The 15,366-nt window shown below is 44.7% G+C and overlaps 1 protein-coding gene across 1 annotated transcript; it reads left to right on the top strand.

Annotated features, from left to right (window-relative positions):
• Positions 1 to 13,066: 13,066 nt before the first annotated feature.
• On the top strand, positions 13,067 to 13,500 carry LOC111064906 (zinc finger protein 706-like). Its single transcript, XM_041594133.1, has one exon. It carries the CDS (start codon positions 13,160 to 13,162, stop codon positions 13,391 to 13,393), a length of 234 nt encoding a protein of 77 aa, XP_041450067.1. The 5' UTR covers positions 13,067 to 13,159; the 3' UTR covers positions 13,394 to 13,500.
• Positions 13,501 to 15,366: the final 1,866 nt, after the last annotated feature.

Raw genomic sequence — 15,366 nt, forward strand, 5'->3', positions numbered from 1 at the left:
AGCCCCCTGAGCCCCTGCTGTGTGGGTTTAGGGGCGGGGGGTGACACTGCCTCCAGTGCCCATCAAATGCTATGCGCATTTTGGATTGCGAGTGAGAGATGTCCTTGACAGGCAGGCGACTGGAGACAGGCGGCGCCGGATCCTACCCTTCTCCCCATCCACAGGCTCAACTAACGACTGCCGCCAACCATTTATCGCTGGCAACAGTTGGTTGCCTCATTCTCCATTCCCGCATTATCTGCCCTTGTGGCACAGTGACACGCAAAGGGGAGCAGAAGGCGTAGGCGGAGACACTATAAAAGTAGGCGGCCGGAGAGCTCAAGGACTATCATGACTGGGCTTATTTATAATGCCAATTGCAGACCCTTCTCAGAAGTCATCGCGGGGCTATGAAAAATCCTTTGTATACACCTAATGGGTGGGGACACCAATTACAAGAAATTACCAAAATAAACATCAATGGAAAGTCTTTGCTTCTTCGATTGGTAATCGATGCAAAGTAGTTTCCATGATTCCATGATTAATTCAATTTTAAACCGACAACGTATTGATACCACAACTGATTGAAGTCGATTCTACAACGGATAACAGACCTCGTCCGATAGCAAAATTTGTAATAGCAGCTGACACTCCGTTCGGGAATTAATACCATGAATAATGATAATAATAAATAATGAATAATACCAATAATACGCCCAGATAAAAAAGGGGAAGGCCTGAAATTGTACCACAAATATGTAAATATTTAATCTAAATATATTCAACAGATGTTCATTTAGTTTAGATTTATTTCTCACAAATTTAACATATATTTATTTTAAGTCTGAGGCGAGTCTGAGCGTTCAATATCATTTTTTGGTAATTCATTCCTGTAATATCTGGCTTTAGCCGAAGATGTTTGGTATGCCATTGATGGGGCGGACATAGACATCCCTCCTACATTCATTTCGAATACAAGAAAAGTCCCGTCAGAACTTTCTACATAAAGCCAACGTCAGAGAACCTTTTAAAATACTTTTATAAATACTTTTCGCAACAAAAAACCAATTTGTGTCGCATGCATCTTCATTTCCAGGAACCAAACCCATGTCAGACCCCCTGCAACAGACACAAGACGCAAGAGAAAGACTGACAATTGCTCAAAAGGAATTTTGATGGGCCCTCGGCCTCCCTCCGAAACCGAAACGAAACGAACCGAAACACCCACAACAAAATATACGCACGGCGCCATAAACATTGGTGTACGCCTACGCTAGATAATTACAGGCTATAGCTATCGGATAAGAGAGGGAGAGAAACAGAGAGAGAGAGGGAAGAGGGGACAGAAATGGTATGGAGAATGGAGGTGCCTTGGACTGCGACGCATTTAGGGAAGGGCTCTGAACGTGGAACGGAAAGTCCAAGTCCAACCCCAGTAATTTGCAGGCTAATGGGAGGGATATAGGCGACCTTGAAACCCTGCCCCAGACAGACAGAGGGCGAGAAAATTGATTGATGGAGAAGGAGGTGGGCTCCACCTGCACCTCCACCCACCAAAACCATTAACCTGCCATTACCTGACATTAGGTTGCATATATTTTAGCCAGCACAAGCATAAAGGATAGGCCCGGGGCCTTAGGTCTTAGCCTGGCCTGTTGGAATATTCCATTCAGTGATTGAATTGCGCATCGGCCGAGAAAGCTGCCTCTACCCCAACCCCAACCCCAACCCCTACCCTACCCTTCCTGGTAATGTTATTCGAGTGTAACCTTCAGATTATTTTGGTTCCTCCCGCTCACATACATAATTGCTGGCATACGGCTCGTATACGTGACAATTCCTTCAACACTCCCCATCCTTGGCACCATTTTCCTGCCAGGGGGTGCGTGCGTTCGCCCAGAAGCCAAAGAATCAACCCCCAATGATGGCACAAACGGAATACATTTTTGCCCTTTGTGTCCTGTCCTGTCCTGTGTTGTGTGTCCCGTGCAAAGCTCGGCGTTCCTATGCCCATCCAGCGCCCGAGCTTATGAGCTTTTTTCCCCATTTACATTTGATTGCAGATTTTATGCGTGAATTGAGGCCGATCCGGATCCAGGGCAGCAGAGCAGCAGAGCAGCAGAGCAGCAGGAAATGTGAGTTATGGCTCATTCTGTAGACCCCCAAAAGCCAACAATTTATCATGCATGAGCATAATATCCCGGCACTTGCCATCATAATATGGTTAAAAATGGTTCGATCGGATTTAAATATCTTAATAGAATATATATATTTATTTAAAATATAAAAATATTTAATTTAAGCATGGAATATATTTATTTGAAGCTAAAAATCCCATAGACATCATTTCAGGATGATGTCCAATGTATAGCAAGCCATTAATTATCCTGGCTGCCTGGCTGCCAATAAACTAAAAAATATCATTTAATAATTTAAGCATACAAATAATTTCACTTTTCTTTGGATACGACACAAATCCAACAGCAACAGCAGCAACAACATCAACCGACAACCGGCTCTTAGCGCCTATCAATTTGTTACAGCAACAAGGCAGCGTGGCTGAAAAGGGGTAAGAAAGATTGGGAGGCGACATGCGACCCAATTGATGCACGAGTTTGTGTGCAGACCGCAACTGAAATTCACTTTCTTTTGCCTTCAAAGTTTGGAGGAAGTTTCACTCTACCGTAGGGTTCAATCAACTCCGACTATGAGATACCGAGACCAGCTCCCTAGCCCTTCTCCCCGCCCTTGTAGCCCTCGGAATAGTAATTTAAATGTCCAAATATTAAAATAATTGACATTCGCTACCATTTCCCCTACAAAAAAACACTTTCCACTGCCGATGCCGCAGAGACAAAATACGTAAAAAATACAAAAAACTTTTCGTTGACCCAGAAAAAGCCGTTGGAAAAAAAAACCAAACCCGTTTGGGGCCCGAAAGAAATGCAACAAAAACAAAACTTGCTAACGAAAAATAAATGGAGTACACTTTCGCTTATGAAAACGAAAGTCAACGGACTTTGCGGTAAAACAGAGAAAAACTGCGAGCGAGCGAGCGAGAGAGAGGGAGAAACAAAAAGTCGAATCGAAGGAGAAATTTATAAGGCCCTGAGAGCGATTAAAATCGCCCGCGCGTTTTTTGCAGTGTGCGAGTCGCCCCTGAAAATAGCCGCGAGTCGCACGCGACTTTTGCGAGTGACCCAATTTCCCATCCTTCCACGGCAAACATTGAAAACAAAATCCAACCAAAAACTAAATGCCATAAATATTTTGGAGGTTTTTCCCTCTACACAATTTGCCACATTTGGACTCTGTATTTATTGTAAAAATCACCATGAATAAAACTCCAACCAAATGGAACTGAACTGAAATCAAAACTGAAACTAAAACTGCAAATTGTAAATGATTTTTGCCGCTGCCTCCCCAACGTTAACCTTAACTCAAGGCGACAAAAACATTGGCGTTAAATGCAAAACAATTTGTGAATTAGTTGTGGCCACACATTTGTTGGAGGTTTCTCTAATTGGAATGGGGTGGGGGTGAGGGCTGAGGGTTGGCGGAGGGAGGTGCGACCACATCTCAAGCCCATTTTAGAGGGGGGTGTGTGTTGTCACTGTCTGAAGTTCAGGGTGTTTTGTCTTTGGTTGCTTTTTCGATTGACTTTTTCGGCAGTCCAATGAGCAGATCCAAATTTAATTATTAGGCATTAATGTGCACAGCCTCTGGCTCACGTGCGGTTATTCCAGAGAGTCCATTAACCCGCGTTTTGAAACACTAAAAATTTCTCTTGGCTTTTAAACAGGCAACGTAGCCAGCAGCAGCGATGGAAAGATAAAGGGGGACGGCACAGTGGGATTACATGAAGAAAATGTAAAAAAATAAAAGTATGCTCGGTGCTAAGGATAGATGTTTTGTTGTTGCTGTTGCTGTGGCTGGACAGCTCCAAAGAGCATAGATTCTTGAAAGTATGTTGGAAAATATACATACATTCTGGGCTAAAAGTGTTAATTTTGTGTAGCTTTTAGTATTATAAATTTTATTGGATTTTTTCCATTTTTCTTCCCACTGTACGTACGGCGGCTGAGACAGCGGCGCCTGCGCAACTGTAGACAAGCGAAAGTGAAACTCGAAGAGGTTTTTGAACTTTGAAAACGAAGCGCTCAAGGGGCAGCTGCTGTGGGAGAGGAAAGACAGACACAAAAGGGAGAGAATGGAGGAGAGCAAGATGGGGCAAGACAGAGCGGGTAGAGGCGCGTAACTGGAGCGGAACCAAAAATGTTTACTTTCTTTTCACATGCTGCACTCTCGTATAGGGGGCGAGGGAGGGCGACAGTGTGGCACACAGTGCAGGCGAAAAGTCAATGAACGCTGAAAATGAAAGCGCCGCCGTCTGCTAACCCAATTGACAAAGGCAACTTTTGGTTTCAGTTTTGGTTTCGGTTTCGGTTTCTTTAATTTTGTATTTTGTATTTTTTCTTTTTACTTAGTTTATCGTGTATTTCCTTTGCTGACTTGGCAGCAACGTTTTGTATGCGTTCGGCGTGCTACACACGGCTGTGACTACTACAGCCAAAAGGCAAGAGCCTCCTCGCCAAAAACAAAAAACAAAAAGGTCAGAGACAATTAGCAAGTGTCGTTCGAGGCCCTCGTGCGGATCAGCAGCAACATTGGCAGAGCAAAGCAAAGCTCCCATGAGCCGGGCCCAGGCCAGGCCAAGCTCAATGCTCAGAGAGCGCGACAATCCACAAACAACATGCAGCAAATAGGCAGCACAGACAGACCCACACAAAGATACGAGTACTACTGATGCAGCATACAGCACTCGCACTCACTCGTACAGATACAGATGCAGATACAGATACACAGATGCGCGTACTCGCACTCGTAGAGTGGAGGAGGAGGCCGACGACATACGTTAAAATAACCTCATAATTGCCGCTGAGGGTCTTTGCAATGAATTATGCGAATTAACCTCAAATATAGCCCATACCCGTAGTCCATACCCATACCCGTACAAAGCGTTGACTGTTCATGAAAATGAAACAATATTTGGTGGTGAAGGGGGGGAGACTGCCTCTACCTTCACAGCTACAAGTTCAAGCACTCGTCGAGTTTGTTGGGCCTTTTTTGGAGGTTTATCTGTGAGCTGTGATATTCATGAATGAAATAACTTTCTTGTCACTGAGATTTATTTGCAGAATTTTGTGAACCATAGCAGCACCATCTCTACCAATCAAATAAATAAGTAAAAGGCTTCAGTTATACTTTAGATCCAAATGGAAGGCTCCTCTTCGAACAACATAAGTGCAACGCCCTCGCGGTGGAGCGGCTCTGCTATGCAGGTGGCCCAAACTAGCGGTACATGTGCCATTACAACGACTGCTAAGATTCCAGCCGGTGTCCGTGTAACCCATGCAAACGGTGGCTGTGGCGGCTGCTCACAGGCTCAAGGTATTGCCAAGGCAACGATTATGCGTGCTATTCGTGCCACTGCAACATGCCAGGCTGCTTAAAGCGCATTCGTGCCAGTAAATCAATAAATAAATTATAAACTAAATAGTATTGCTTCCCACTTTTAACTTTTCATTATAAGCAGACATTGATCGCTCAATTTCGTTGTCATCGATCACTCAGGAGCGTCTTTCATGGTTCGGGCTTACGGCAACAAGTTCAATGGCCTATCATCAAGTTATTTGGACATTAGGAAAACATTTTAAATGGCCAGCCAGTGGCCAGTGGCCAGTGTTCACAATCAACAAGAAGGAGACGGACCCACGGGCGAAATATAGTTACTGTTCCACAAACAAAAGCAAAGGCAAAGGAGGAAGACTCGTGTCGTGTCGTGTCGTGTCGCTTATTAGGTTTCTGCGCATGCGCCACAGCCAGAGGAGAGTGAGGAAGGGAGAGAGGGAGGTAAAGAGACAACAACCATTTGAAATGAAATTGAAAGCTAAAGCGAAAGTGTATTTATTTTTTCTTTTCATTTCATTTCTTTCTTTGTGTCTTTCTGGCATTACTTTTTGTGTCACTTTTCTGCTTTACTTTTCTGCCTGCCTGCCTGCCTGCAATTCTTCAAAATTTCTTTCGTTTTGTCAACGGTTTTCACTTTCTCTCTCTCTCTCTCTCTCTATCCCTTACTTATTGTTTTTTTTTTTATTATCATTTTGGTCAAAAGTCTGAGAAGAAGTGGGTGAGACAGAGGGGAGGAGCATTGTTAATAACAAATTTGTTAGACAACAATTGATGAAAGCCAGAAAGACGGGGGGACACATCTCAATAACGAGAGTGAAATCTGTACAATGGATAGGGGATAGGGGAGAGGAGACGATACCTCTTGGTAGTGCAGACAAAGTGTGTTGTGATTGGTGACCCCGTTAAATGGTAGAGCGGGTTCAAAAGTTGAAAAAACATTCACATTTCGAACTCCAACTCCAACTCGAAACTGAAGTTGAGGAAAGTGGCGCAGAATTTTGAATGAAAAGAAAAGAAAAGTTTCTTTTTGGCTCTTGGCTCGGGCTCTGCCATTAATTGAGTTAATTATGCCAGAAGTCGAATCGTGGTGCTCATTTTTGCTTTGCTTTTGGGAGTTAATTTCGCTTCATTTCTGTATCTGTTTTTGCTGCTCTTCAAGTGAGAGTGGAGTGGAGGAGTGGTGGTGTGGTGGAGTGGGGTACTCGAGCAGACCAAGAATTTGCAATTCCAAAGTAAAAGTATATTTTCTCTGCCTTTTGTCTCCGCCCTCGGGGGTTAATTAGTGAGCTCTCCGTGACGAGGGGATGGGTTCTGAAGCGGGGGCCCATAAGTGATAATATGCTAATTTTATGGAAATAATTTGAGAATGTACGTGTGTATCAGAAAGAGAGAGAGAGAGGAAGTACGAGTATTAATTGAAATCAGGAATATCCATTAAGCGCTTTGTATACAGAAAATGCTGCTGAAATCTTCAAGATTATTAAGGAATACAGAAAATGCTTATGAAAACACTCAGAGATAAGGCATAGTAAAAAGAAACAAGTCCGTATTTAAATTTAGTATTCGGGTATAAATATAAATAAATAATAAATATACATAAAAAATAAAATAAATAAATATAAAGAAACAAATCCATATTTAAATTTAGTGTTCGGGTATATACATATATAAATACAAAATAAAATATAAAAGTAAAGTACAAAAATCGTTCCATTACAATTTATAAAAATCAAAAACATTAAAAATAAAATTAAAATTGAATTGCAATTCCCATTACTTATTTAGATATTCTTATTAATGCCATGCATCGTATGTATTTAGTAATCCCTTTAACTGTATCGGTTCATGTACTTTTAGTATGATTTACTTATCCATAAATGACGTACCCCACACCGCCCCCCCGCCAGTTCCAGTTCCTATAACTATGCAAAGCATTGCACCTTGTGCCCGCGTCTCGACTTTCACTGACGGCGCCGCCGACGTCGCTGTCGCTGCTGACCCAGAAACTGCAGTGACTCGTTGGCCTGGGCCAAGAGACATCCACAATCCAAGCCAACGCAGAAAATCGTTTATGCAAGCGCATAAAAAAACTGCGACTGCAACTGCTGTTGGCCGCAAAAAAAGGATGAGGACAGGGCCATAAAAAATAACCACAGACTGCAACCAGAGGCCGATACGGAAATGAAGATGTCTACATCCTGTTGGTTCCTTCTCCTCTTACCTGATCTACCCAACACTCTGATCTGCAGCCGGCAAACTTTCTTAATGACCCTCGCCGGCCACTAAAAACATTTTAAATGACATTAAGCCTTGGATCGCGTTCTGGCAGCTGTCTGTCGAAGGCCTTGATCCCAAATTGGAAGAGAAAAAGGAATACCACAGACAAAGTCTGTGATCCAATCATAGACAATTTTCTGCGCTTTCCCCACAACAAACAACAAAATAAAAACAAAAACAAAAAATCAAATCTTTGCATCTTGCGGTGGTGTGCAGCATTTTTTTTCCATTAAAAGCCATTTAATGTTTGCTTCAATAAACACAAAAACGAACCCGAATAAATGAAATCTCTGCAGCGCCGAGATCCAAACAAGAAATTGAGACATAGACAACGAAAGTTCAACACTTTCTTTTCCACCCAGAGGCGGCAGTGGGTAACGGGGCGCGGCACAAACAGTGGCAACAACAGACAGTTCAAACTCTCGTTTTGGGTAGGTGTCCAGCAATTATCGGTAGGCCAGGCCAGGCCCAGAAAGCAAAGACAAATCAGAAAACTATAACACAAGAAAATCATTGAATTTAGCTATACCCTATGTGGGGTATATTCCAAGTAACCGAATCACAAACTGCACAAAGGAAGAGCATAAAGAACGTCGAAAGACGACTCTTTGATTAGATCAAATTGTAGTCTGTAGAGGAGACAATAGAAGCAGATTAGATTCGGCTTTGTGTGAAGGGTATCGCGAAAGAAAGAGACATTCAAATGGCAATCCCCCGAAAAGAAAGTGAAAAATGTTGCAACAACGGCAACAGCTCTACCGATCACGGGGAGAAGAGATCGGCAGAGTGGCCAAGAGATTGGTAGATAGATATATAGAAACATAAAAGAAAGTGAGGTTGAATGCAGATCAAATCGTATTGAGGGGTGCCCTCTGTCCGTAGCGGCCATCGAGTGTCATTGCTCCGGATCCGTAGAGTTCACCAAAGGTTTGTTGAACCTTTGGCTGTGTGGCTCCTCCATCCCACCATCCCCTACTCCCACTTCCGTGACTCTCAGACCGAATTTGAATGATTTTCACCGGCAGCCGAGGCCGAAGTCGCAGTCGCAGCAGAAGCACTCCAGCGATCGGGTGCAAAAAAAAGTGAGAGTTTTGGGTGGCTACAGCCAAAGAGATTTGAATGCCGGGGCTCTGGTGGCTCCCGCCTATTGGGGTCACCTCTCCGCTCCGTCGTCGCTCTCCGAAGATCTCTATCAAGAGTAGATCCATGATGTATGAATAATTTTCTATGAAATACTTTTCACAGTTTGTTACTTTTGTCGGCCGCATGACGCATATGCAGCCGAAAACTTTCATTCGTTTGGCTCGCTCGAAGGAGGTCAGTGAACGGAAAGCAGAGACCCCCAGAGAGGCACCGAGAGAGACACCCAGAGAGAGACAGCAGGGCAGCGATATCGAATGACCAGCCAGGGACAGGCAGCAGATGCTTGAAAAGTGCACAAGACATGTCCCTGAAGCAGAACGAGAGACAAGAGGGACTCCTGCGAGACAGGATCGTGTTACACACACACAGACACAGCAAATACCGTTAACACGGACATCGGTCCTAAGGGTTGAGGATCGGATCGGATCTGTTCGTTGCTGCCCAAAGTTGATTGGCCTTTAAATTGTTCATTTAAAACTTGTAAAAAAAAAAATTTAACTTGTAAATACATCTGTGTGTATGTGCAACCACCAGAGAATTAATTTCTATGCTTGCATACATTTATTTATTCGTTTCACCTTTCTCCTATGCCCATTTATCTGTTCAGCAACTCCTCCATTCATCTCTCATTTATATGTTAACAACGAATCTACGCGTTGCCGAAGCTTCTCCCCATTGAAGCTGATGCTTAGCCAACAGCTTGCATCTACACAAGTCCCAGCTGCACACCTTTCTCTTCCAAGGGGAACAGATGTACCAGGGAGTTAGCTCCCAACCCAACTATGTATTTTTATCTTGCTACAGATCACACTCAGTTCTAATGAAACTGAAATCCCAACGGATTAACCGCCCTGCCACATTTCTCACGCTTCGTCGCAAAAACGGACTCTGTCCAGAAGCGTCGTTCAACTCGTAATATTACCGGGAAATGGCGGCGACACACAGCGAGCGCATGGGACAAGACTCCAAGCAAAAGTGTTTGCTGCTCTCTTTTTTTTGTTTGTATTCCGCTTTAATTTAATTGTTGTTGTCTTTTCTGTCATACGAGGCAAAGTACGGTTTATTTGTCCACAATACTCATAGTCGTATATCGTATATTTATGTAATTTGGTGTCGAGTTGCCCAGTGCCCAGTGTCTGTTGATTTCAAGGTTTCAGCAATTATCCAAAGCAAAGTTCGGCATGGAAATGATTTCCTAGAATCCAAAAACCATAAGGGCTTACGAAGCTAGTGGGGGGTAGTGGGGTGGTGGGGAGTGTGGGGAGTGTGGGGGGAAGTGTAGCTATAATATAAATAAACTTCAGATTCAAAGAGAACAGCAAAAAAAAAATATAATATACTGTATATCGAACACATTTTCACGCCTTCGATGCATGGCATTGGGGACGGTTTCAAGTTCAGTGGAAAATAAAATAGCTAAACAGACAGAATAATCGTACTGTGTGTGTGGTGGTAAGAGGGGTCAATAGGGGCAGGGCGGAGGCGGAGGCGGGGTGCCTAGAATAGGGGTGTAGAGTTAAAAGACCAAAGACCAATGTCCGCCGCTTTGCCACTGCGAAATCAGACAATTGCTACGCTGATGGCACCCACACACACACCCACACACACACCCACACACACACACACCACTGCATTTCCATCGTTAATGATGACGCATTCAAAGAAACGCTGACACGCCGATGCTGGTGGTGGTGGTGTCCACGGGTCAAGCAAATGACCCAAAACTGTTCCGAATTGAGTCACAATTAGTCGTAGTAGTCAGCAGAGGCAGAGCAGCAGCAGCTGCGGTGTGGTGTGTGATGGGTGCGGTTCTGAATAGTTTTCTGTAAATATTTAGTAAAAGTTTCTTTCTATCTATCCATTTTCTGTTTCTATTTCCATTTCCATTTGCTTACCCTGACCTTTGTCGGGGGTAGGGTAGGGTAAAGGCGGCTCTCTATAGTTCTGACATTGAAATTTCACTGCCACTGCCATATTGTATATTGTTCTATTCTTGCTCTTCCAGCCACTTTACGAGCATTGTTCTTGTCTTATTCTTTATTCTTTTAGTTTTGCCAATCGCTCGACTGGAAATCATTATTTCTGTTGTGGTCAAAGCGGTTTTGTTGTAGCCTGGCATTTTGTGGGCTTTAATTTGATTTTATAGGATATATACATACATATGTATGTACATATATGTATGGAATGTACAGGTAGAAACAAATTGAACAAAGAACAAAACCTATACGAAAATAATGTTTATAATTGCTCCCAAATGTATTTCCATTTCGACTATTTGCGGTTACATTATCGAATATTTTGTGTGGGAATTCGTTTGGATTTTTACACACTATGAATCATTGCTTTGCTGCCTGTTTTTATTCCTGGGAAATACATTAAAAACAAAAATAATAATAATAAAATATTTTTAAAACAAATCAAAATAATAAGGAATATAATAATAGCTAAATATTCTTGAGTTTCATAAGTAGAACGAATATATGTGTCTATTTCAGGCACTTTATTCTGGGAAAAAATTTTAAAATGATATATATGTATGTATATCCATTAAATTAACACTCTATGTCCGATACAAGTCAAAGGTCATGACCTTACCACATGATACCACACCCCGTGCTAATTCCAGGAACCCTAAAGGAAGCTACAGTTGAACAATTTGAACATAGATATACACCTACCGTACATACATATTTTTAATGGAAATTCGGTTTGTGGGAGCATGTGCGGACTCCCAAGGGCTAATACCATCGAAAGCTTCGGCCAATATGTAAACGTTAATTCATCAATTTAATGGCAGTGGCAGGGAAAGGAAAGGGACGTCCAGGCACGCCAGAAAGTAATCATCAGCGGAAAAAATATTAAATAGGAGTGGGTGGGGGGAGGGGTGCAGAGTGTCGAAATCAGTAGGATGTGTGCGGTTTGCAGGCATTGACCTCACAGTCAACGAACCAGCACGATGTCCTGGCCATAGGCCTGGTTCCGTCCAGGCTCTGTCCTGGCCATAGGCCGGGTTCCGTCGAGGCTCTGTCCTGGTGGGAGATTTATGGCCGCAGAGCAAACGCGAGTTGAACGAACCCACAAAACGAACAGGAAGTGGGTCGGTGCCTGTCCATTCTGAATCGCAATTTGTTTTCTGTTTCTGCTGGGAGTAGATTACATAATACTTCCTGCCCGTCCGTCCGGTCGCCCGCCCGCACAAGCAGCGACAAGTTGGGCAAGGAATAGGCCTAGTGGGGAGCGGGCATTAAGGGAGGAGAATGAGGACCGGAAGTTAACCTTGAAGTTGAGCAAACCAGAGCGAGGGAGCAGGGTGGGGGGGAGCAACAACAAACTGCGCAGCATCCGAAAAATCCAAAGTCTCAGTCGCAACATCCCATTCCCAGGTTCCAGCTGCCAGCTCCCAGCTCCCAGTCGAAGCTATTCCATGCCCCACCCCTCAACCAACCGGGACACGTGTTGGAAGTGGGGTGAGCGTCGAAACGAATGGAAGCTGGAAACGGAAAGTAGCATGCCGCCCCCCGCACCCATATTCTGGTTTTTTGGGGGTGACTTTCGGAGGCTGTAGATTTAAAAGGGGGGAGGGATAAAGGAAACCCACTCTAAAATGCAAATGCAAAATAAGTTCACGGCAAACACTTGACTTTGGAATCGATAATAAGTTCACAAATTTCCCAAAAAATAATACTCGACCCCGCGGGGATGGTCGAACTTTGCCTCAGAGAAACGAACCACCAATGAGAGGGCGGGAGGGGATGGCAGGCTAATGCCACATCGCATTGCCTTATGTAAATGTTTGTCTTGGTCCTTTGTAAACGATAACCGATAACGATGCCCGCCTGGGCCACAGAGAGATGTAAGATGGCAGATTTACGGCTAAGCATCCGTCATACTATGCTTTAGATATATGTATAATCAGCATAAATATTTGTAGTACCTGCTGCTTGTGTAAACCTCAACGTAAATGAGCCAAAGCAAGCGGCATTCAAAGAGTCCGTTGGCATCGTTACAGGGGGAGCTGTGTGCCAGCACCTCGGAGGCTCATAGTTTCTGCAGCAATGTGGCATAATAATAACCAAAACGCCTTGGCATTTTTATGTCAAACTAAAATCTAATAAAATCCAGGGAGCCCTTCAATTCATTGAAGTTCCTGCCGTTCCGCTACAGCGATCCCAGCAGTTTGTGAACTAGGAAAATCAGTTCAAATCGTAACTACGGACAGACAGCTTCTGTTCAAAAACGAGAAACGAAATAAAATTACTAAATAGACAAAATTTCGAATACGAACGCAATGGCACGCGGTCATCAGAAGATCCAGTCGCAGGCAAAGTCCGCGGAGAAGCAGGCAAAAATGAAGAAGCAACAGGGCCACAGTGGCCAGGACCAAAAGAAGTCCGCCCTGAAGGCTCTGGTGCATGTGTGTGCCATCTGCAAGTCCCAGATGCCGGATCCCAAGACCTACAAGCAGCATTTCGAGAATAAGCATCCCAAGAGTGCGCTGCCCGAGGAGCTAAAGACTATCTAAGAGGATAAACAATCAACCATTCCATAGACACACAAATGCAAACTGTTTTGATTTTTATTTCGATTTTATTTTGAATTGTAATTGGCATAGATACGATACAACGAAGACCTTTCTAGGCGTTTTTATAGCACCAAAGACACTCGAGATGAGCATTTTCCACCGCTCTCCACTCTTGGCTACCCGGCCACCCATAACAAAAAGTTAGTAACCAACTCTTGAACTGGTTCGAGGCGGTGTTCCCTGCCAAGGTTATGCGTGGTCAAGGTTGAGCACTCCCCGAAGAATGGCATGTCATGGAATGGCTTCTCCTGCTTTTGCGTGACGTGGAAAACTTCCATGAAAAGGCAGTAAACAAGTTGACAGCCCACGTTGCCCACGAATGGAAAGTACCCAAGTAAATGGTCAGAGAATGTTAAAGGAGATGGAGGAGTAGGAGGGATGATGGGCGCTATTAATAGCCAGGCAACTTTTGCTTCGACCCAGGAAGTCAGTTCTTGTGCCTTCTTCTCCTTCCAGGCTCAAACTTTCTTCAAGTTCATTCACAAAAGCAGCGCCCACAGCACAGCGCAGAGCCACCCAAAGAATGACTGGCCATGCGAAACGGTTAACAAATTGCCACACAGCAGGCGGGGGGTGGGTGTCGTTTTGGTGGGTTGGAGTTGCCACACGTGGCAAACGGATGATGCTGGAAATCGATCGCCCTGGCAGATAAGTATGCTATAGTTTTCATTTTGCGGTTGCTGAGGTTTCCCATTTCCATGAAAATGATTTCGAAAATGCAAATTGAATTTGCGTGTGGCACCACCGAGTGGTGGTAGGAGGTAGTTGGTAGGTGGGGAGGATGACGTACCTCTGAAATGCGCAACAGCGGGACGAGAGCTTTGCCCACCCCAACCACCCTACCCCCTACACAAATGGCAACAAACTTGCGGTCTGGCCTTCGACGAGAGAGAGAGAGAGAGAGAGAGAGAGAGAGAGAGAGAGAGCGAGAGCGAGTGGAAAGTTCAAAAGCGTGCAATGCCAAGGAGAAAGTTCTGGCAATGTCACCCGAAGTACAGTCAACCCCAGCGAAGCTTTTTTCCGCACATGCCACTCCCACTCTGGCAACGGCAGCGAGCTTTTCCAGAGAGAGAGAGAGAGAGAGAGCTTATCCGTCCTGCCTGAAATGCCACCCAAGGCCGTAGGTAGAATAAAAACAAGAAAATTTCCACTCCGCACATTCAAGGACTCATCGGGCAGCATTTGCGTAAAAGCTCTGTGCGACAGAGAAAACTCCCGCCACCCCCCTACTGCCACCCATTCCCGCTGTTCTGTTCTGCCTTGGCAACGGTGAAGTTCAAGGTTAAAGCTGAGCGAGGGATTCTTGCTTGCTCGCTGTGGCTGTGGCTGTTGCTGCCACCCACACTTACTTACACACACACACAAACACAAACACACACACAGAGGACAAGGTGGCACACACGTGGCCCCAACTGTGGTGTGGGTATTTGGGTCCTTCTCCTCCTTGGCTTTGCATACTTTGCGGCGCGTGGAGCTGCTTATTGTTCAACGACTGACGGCTGATGGACCTTTCTTACGCACCTGCTGCCCCGCCACCACCTGCCCTGCCCTGCCCTTCCTTGTTCTGCCTGCCTGCCTATCCAACTTTTGACCTTGGGCTGCACTACGTTCGAGCATTCGCCCTCCCACCTACCACCACCCCCTTCCATGCGTTGTTGGGCCCGGGCCTCGTCTGTTGATTACATTGCGGCGCGTGACTTTGATTTGATTTTTAAATGATTCTTTTAGCAGCTTGTCTCTCCATCTATCTCTCTCTCTCTCTCTCTCTCTCTCTCTCCAACTGAGCTGCTGTCTCTGTCTCTGCCATCGTTAAAGGTCAACAAAAGGACGATGCTTTGAGGCTGCTGCTGCTGCTGCTGCTGGTACTTTTTATCACCGGAGAGGAGCGGAGCCAAGTGGCGGAGAGGGATGCC

The sequence above is a fragment of the Drosophila obscura genome, unplaced genomic scaffold (genome assembly GCF_018151105.1).
Source record: "Drosophila obscura isolate BZ-5 IFL unplaced genomic scaffold, ASM1815110v1 contig_208, whole genome shotgun sequence".
NCBI classification, from domain to species: Eukaryota; Metazoa; Arthropoda; class Insecta; order Diptera; family Drosophilidae; genus Drosophila; species Drosophila obscura.

Coding starts and splice junctions, on each gene's coding strand:
- LOC111064906 (XM_041594133.1), top strand. CDS start 13,160: ATGGCACGCGGTCATCAGAAGATCCAGTCGCAGGCAAAGTCCGCGGAG.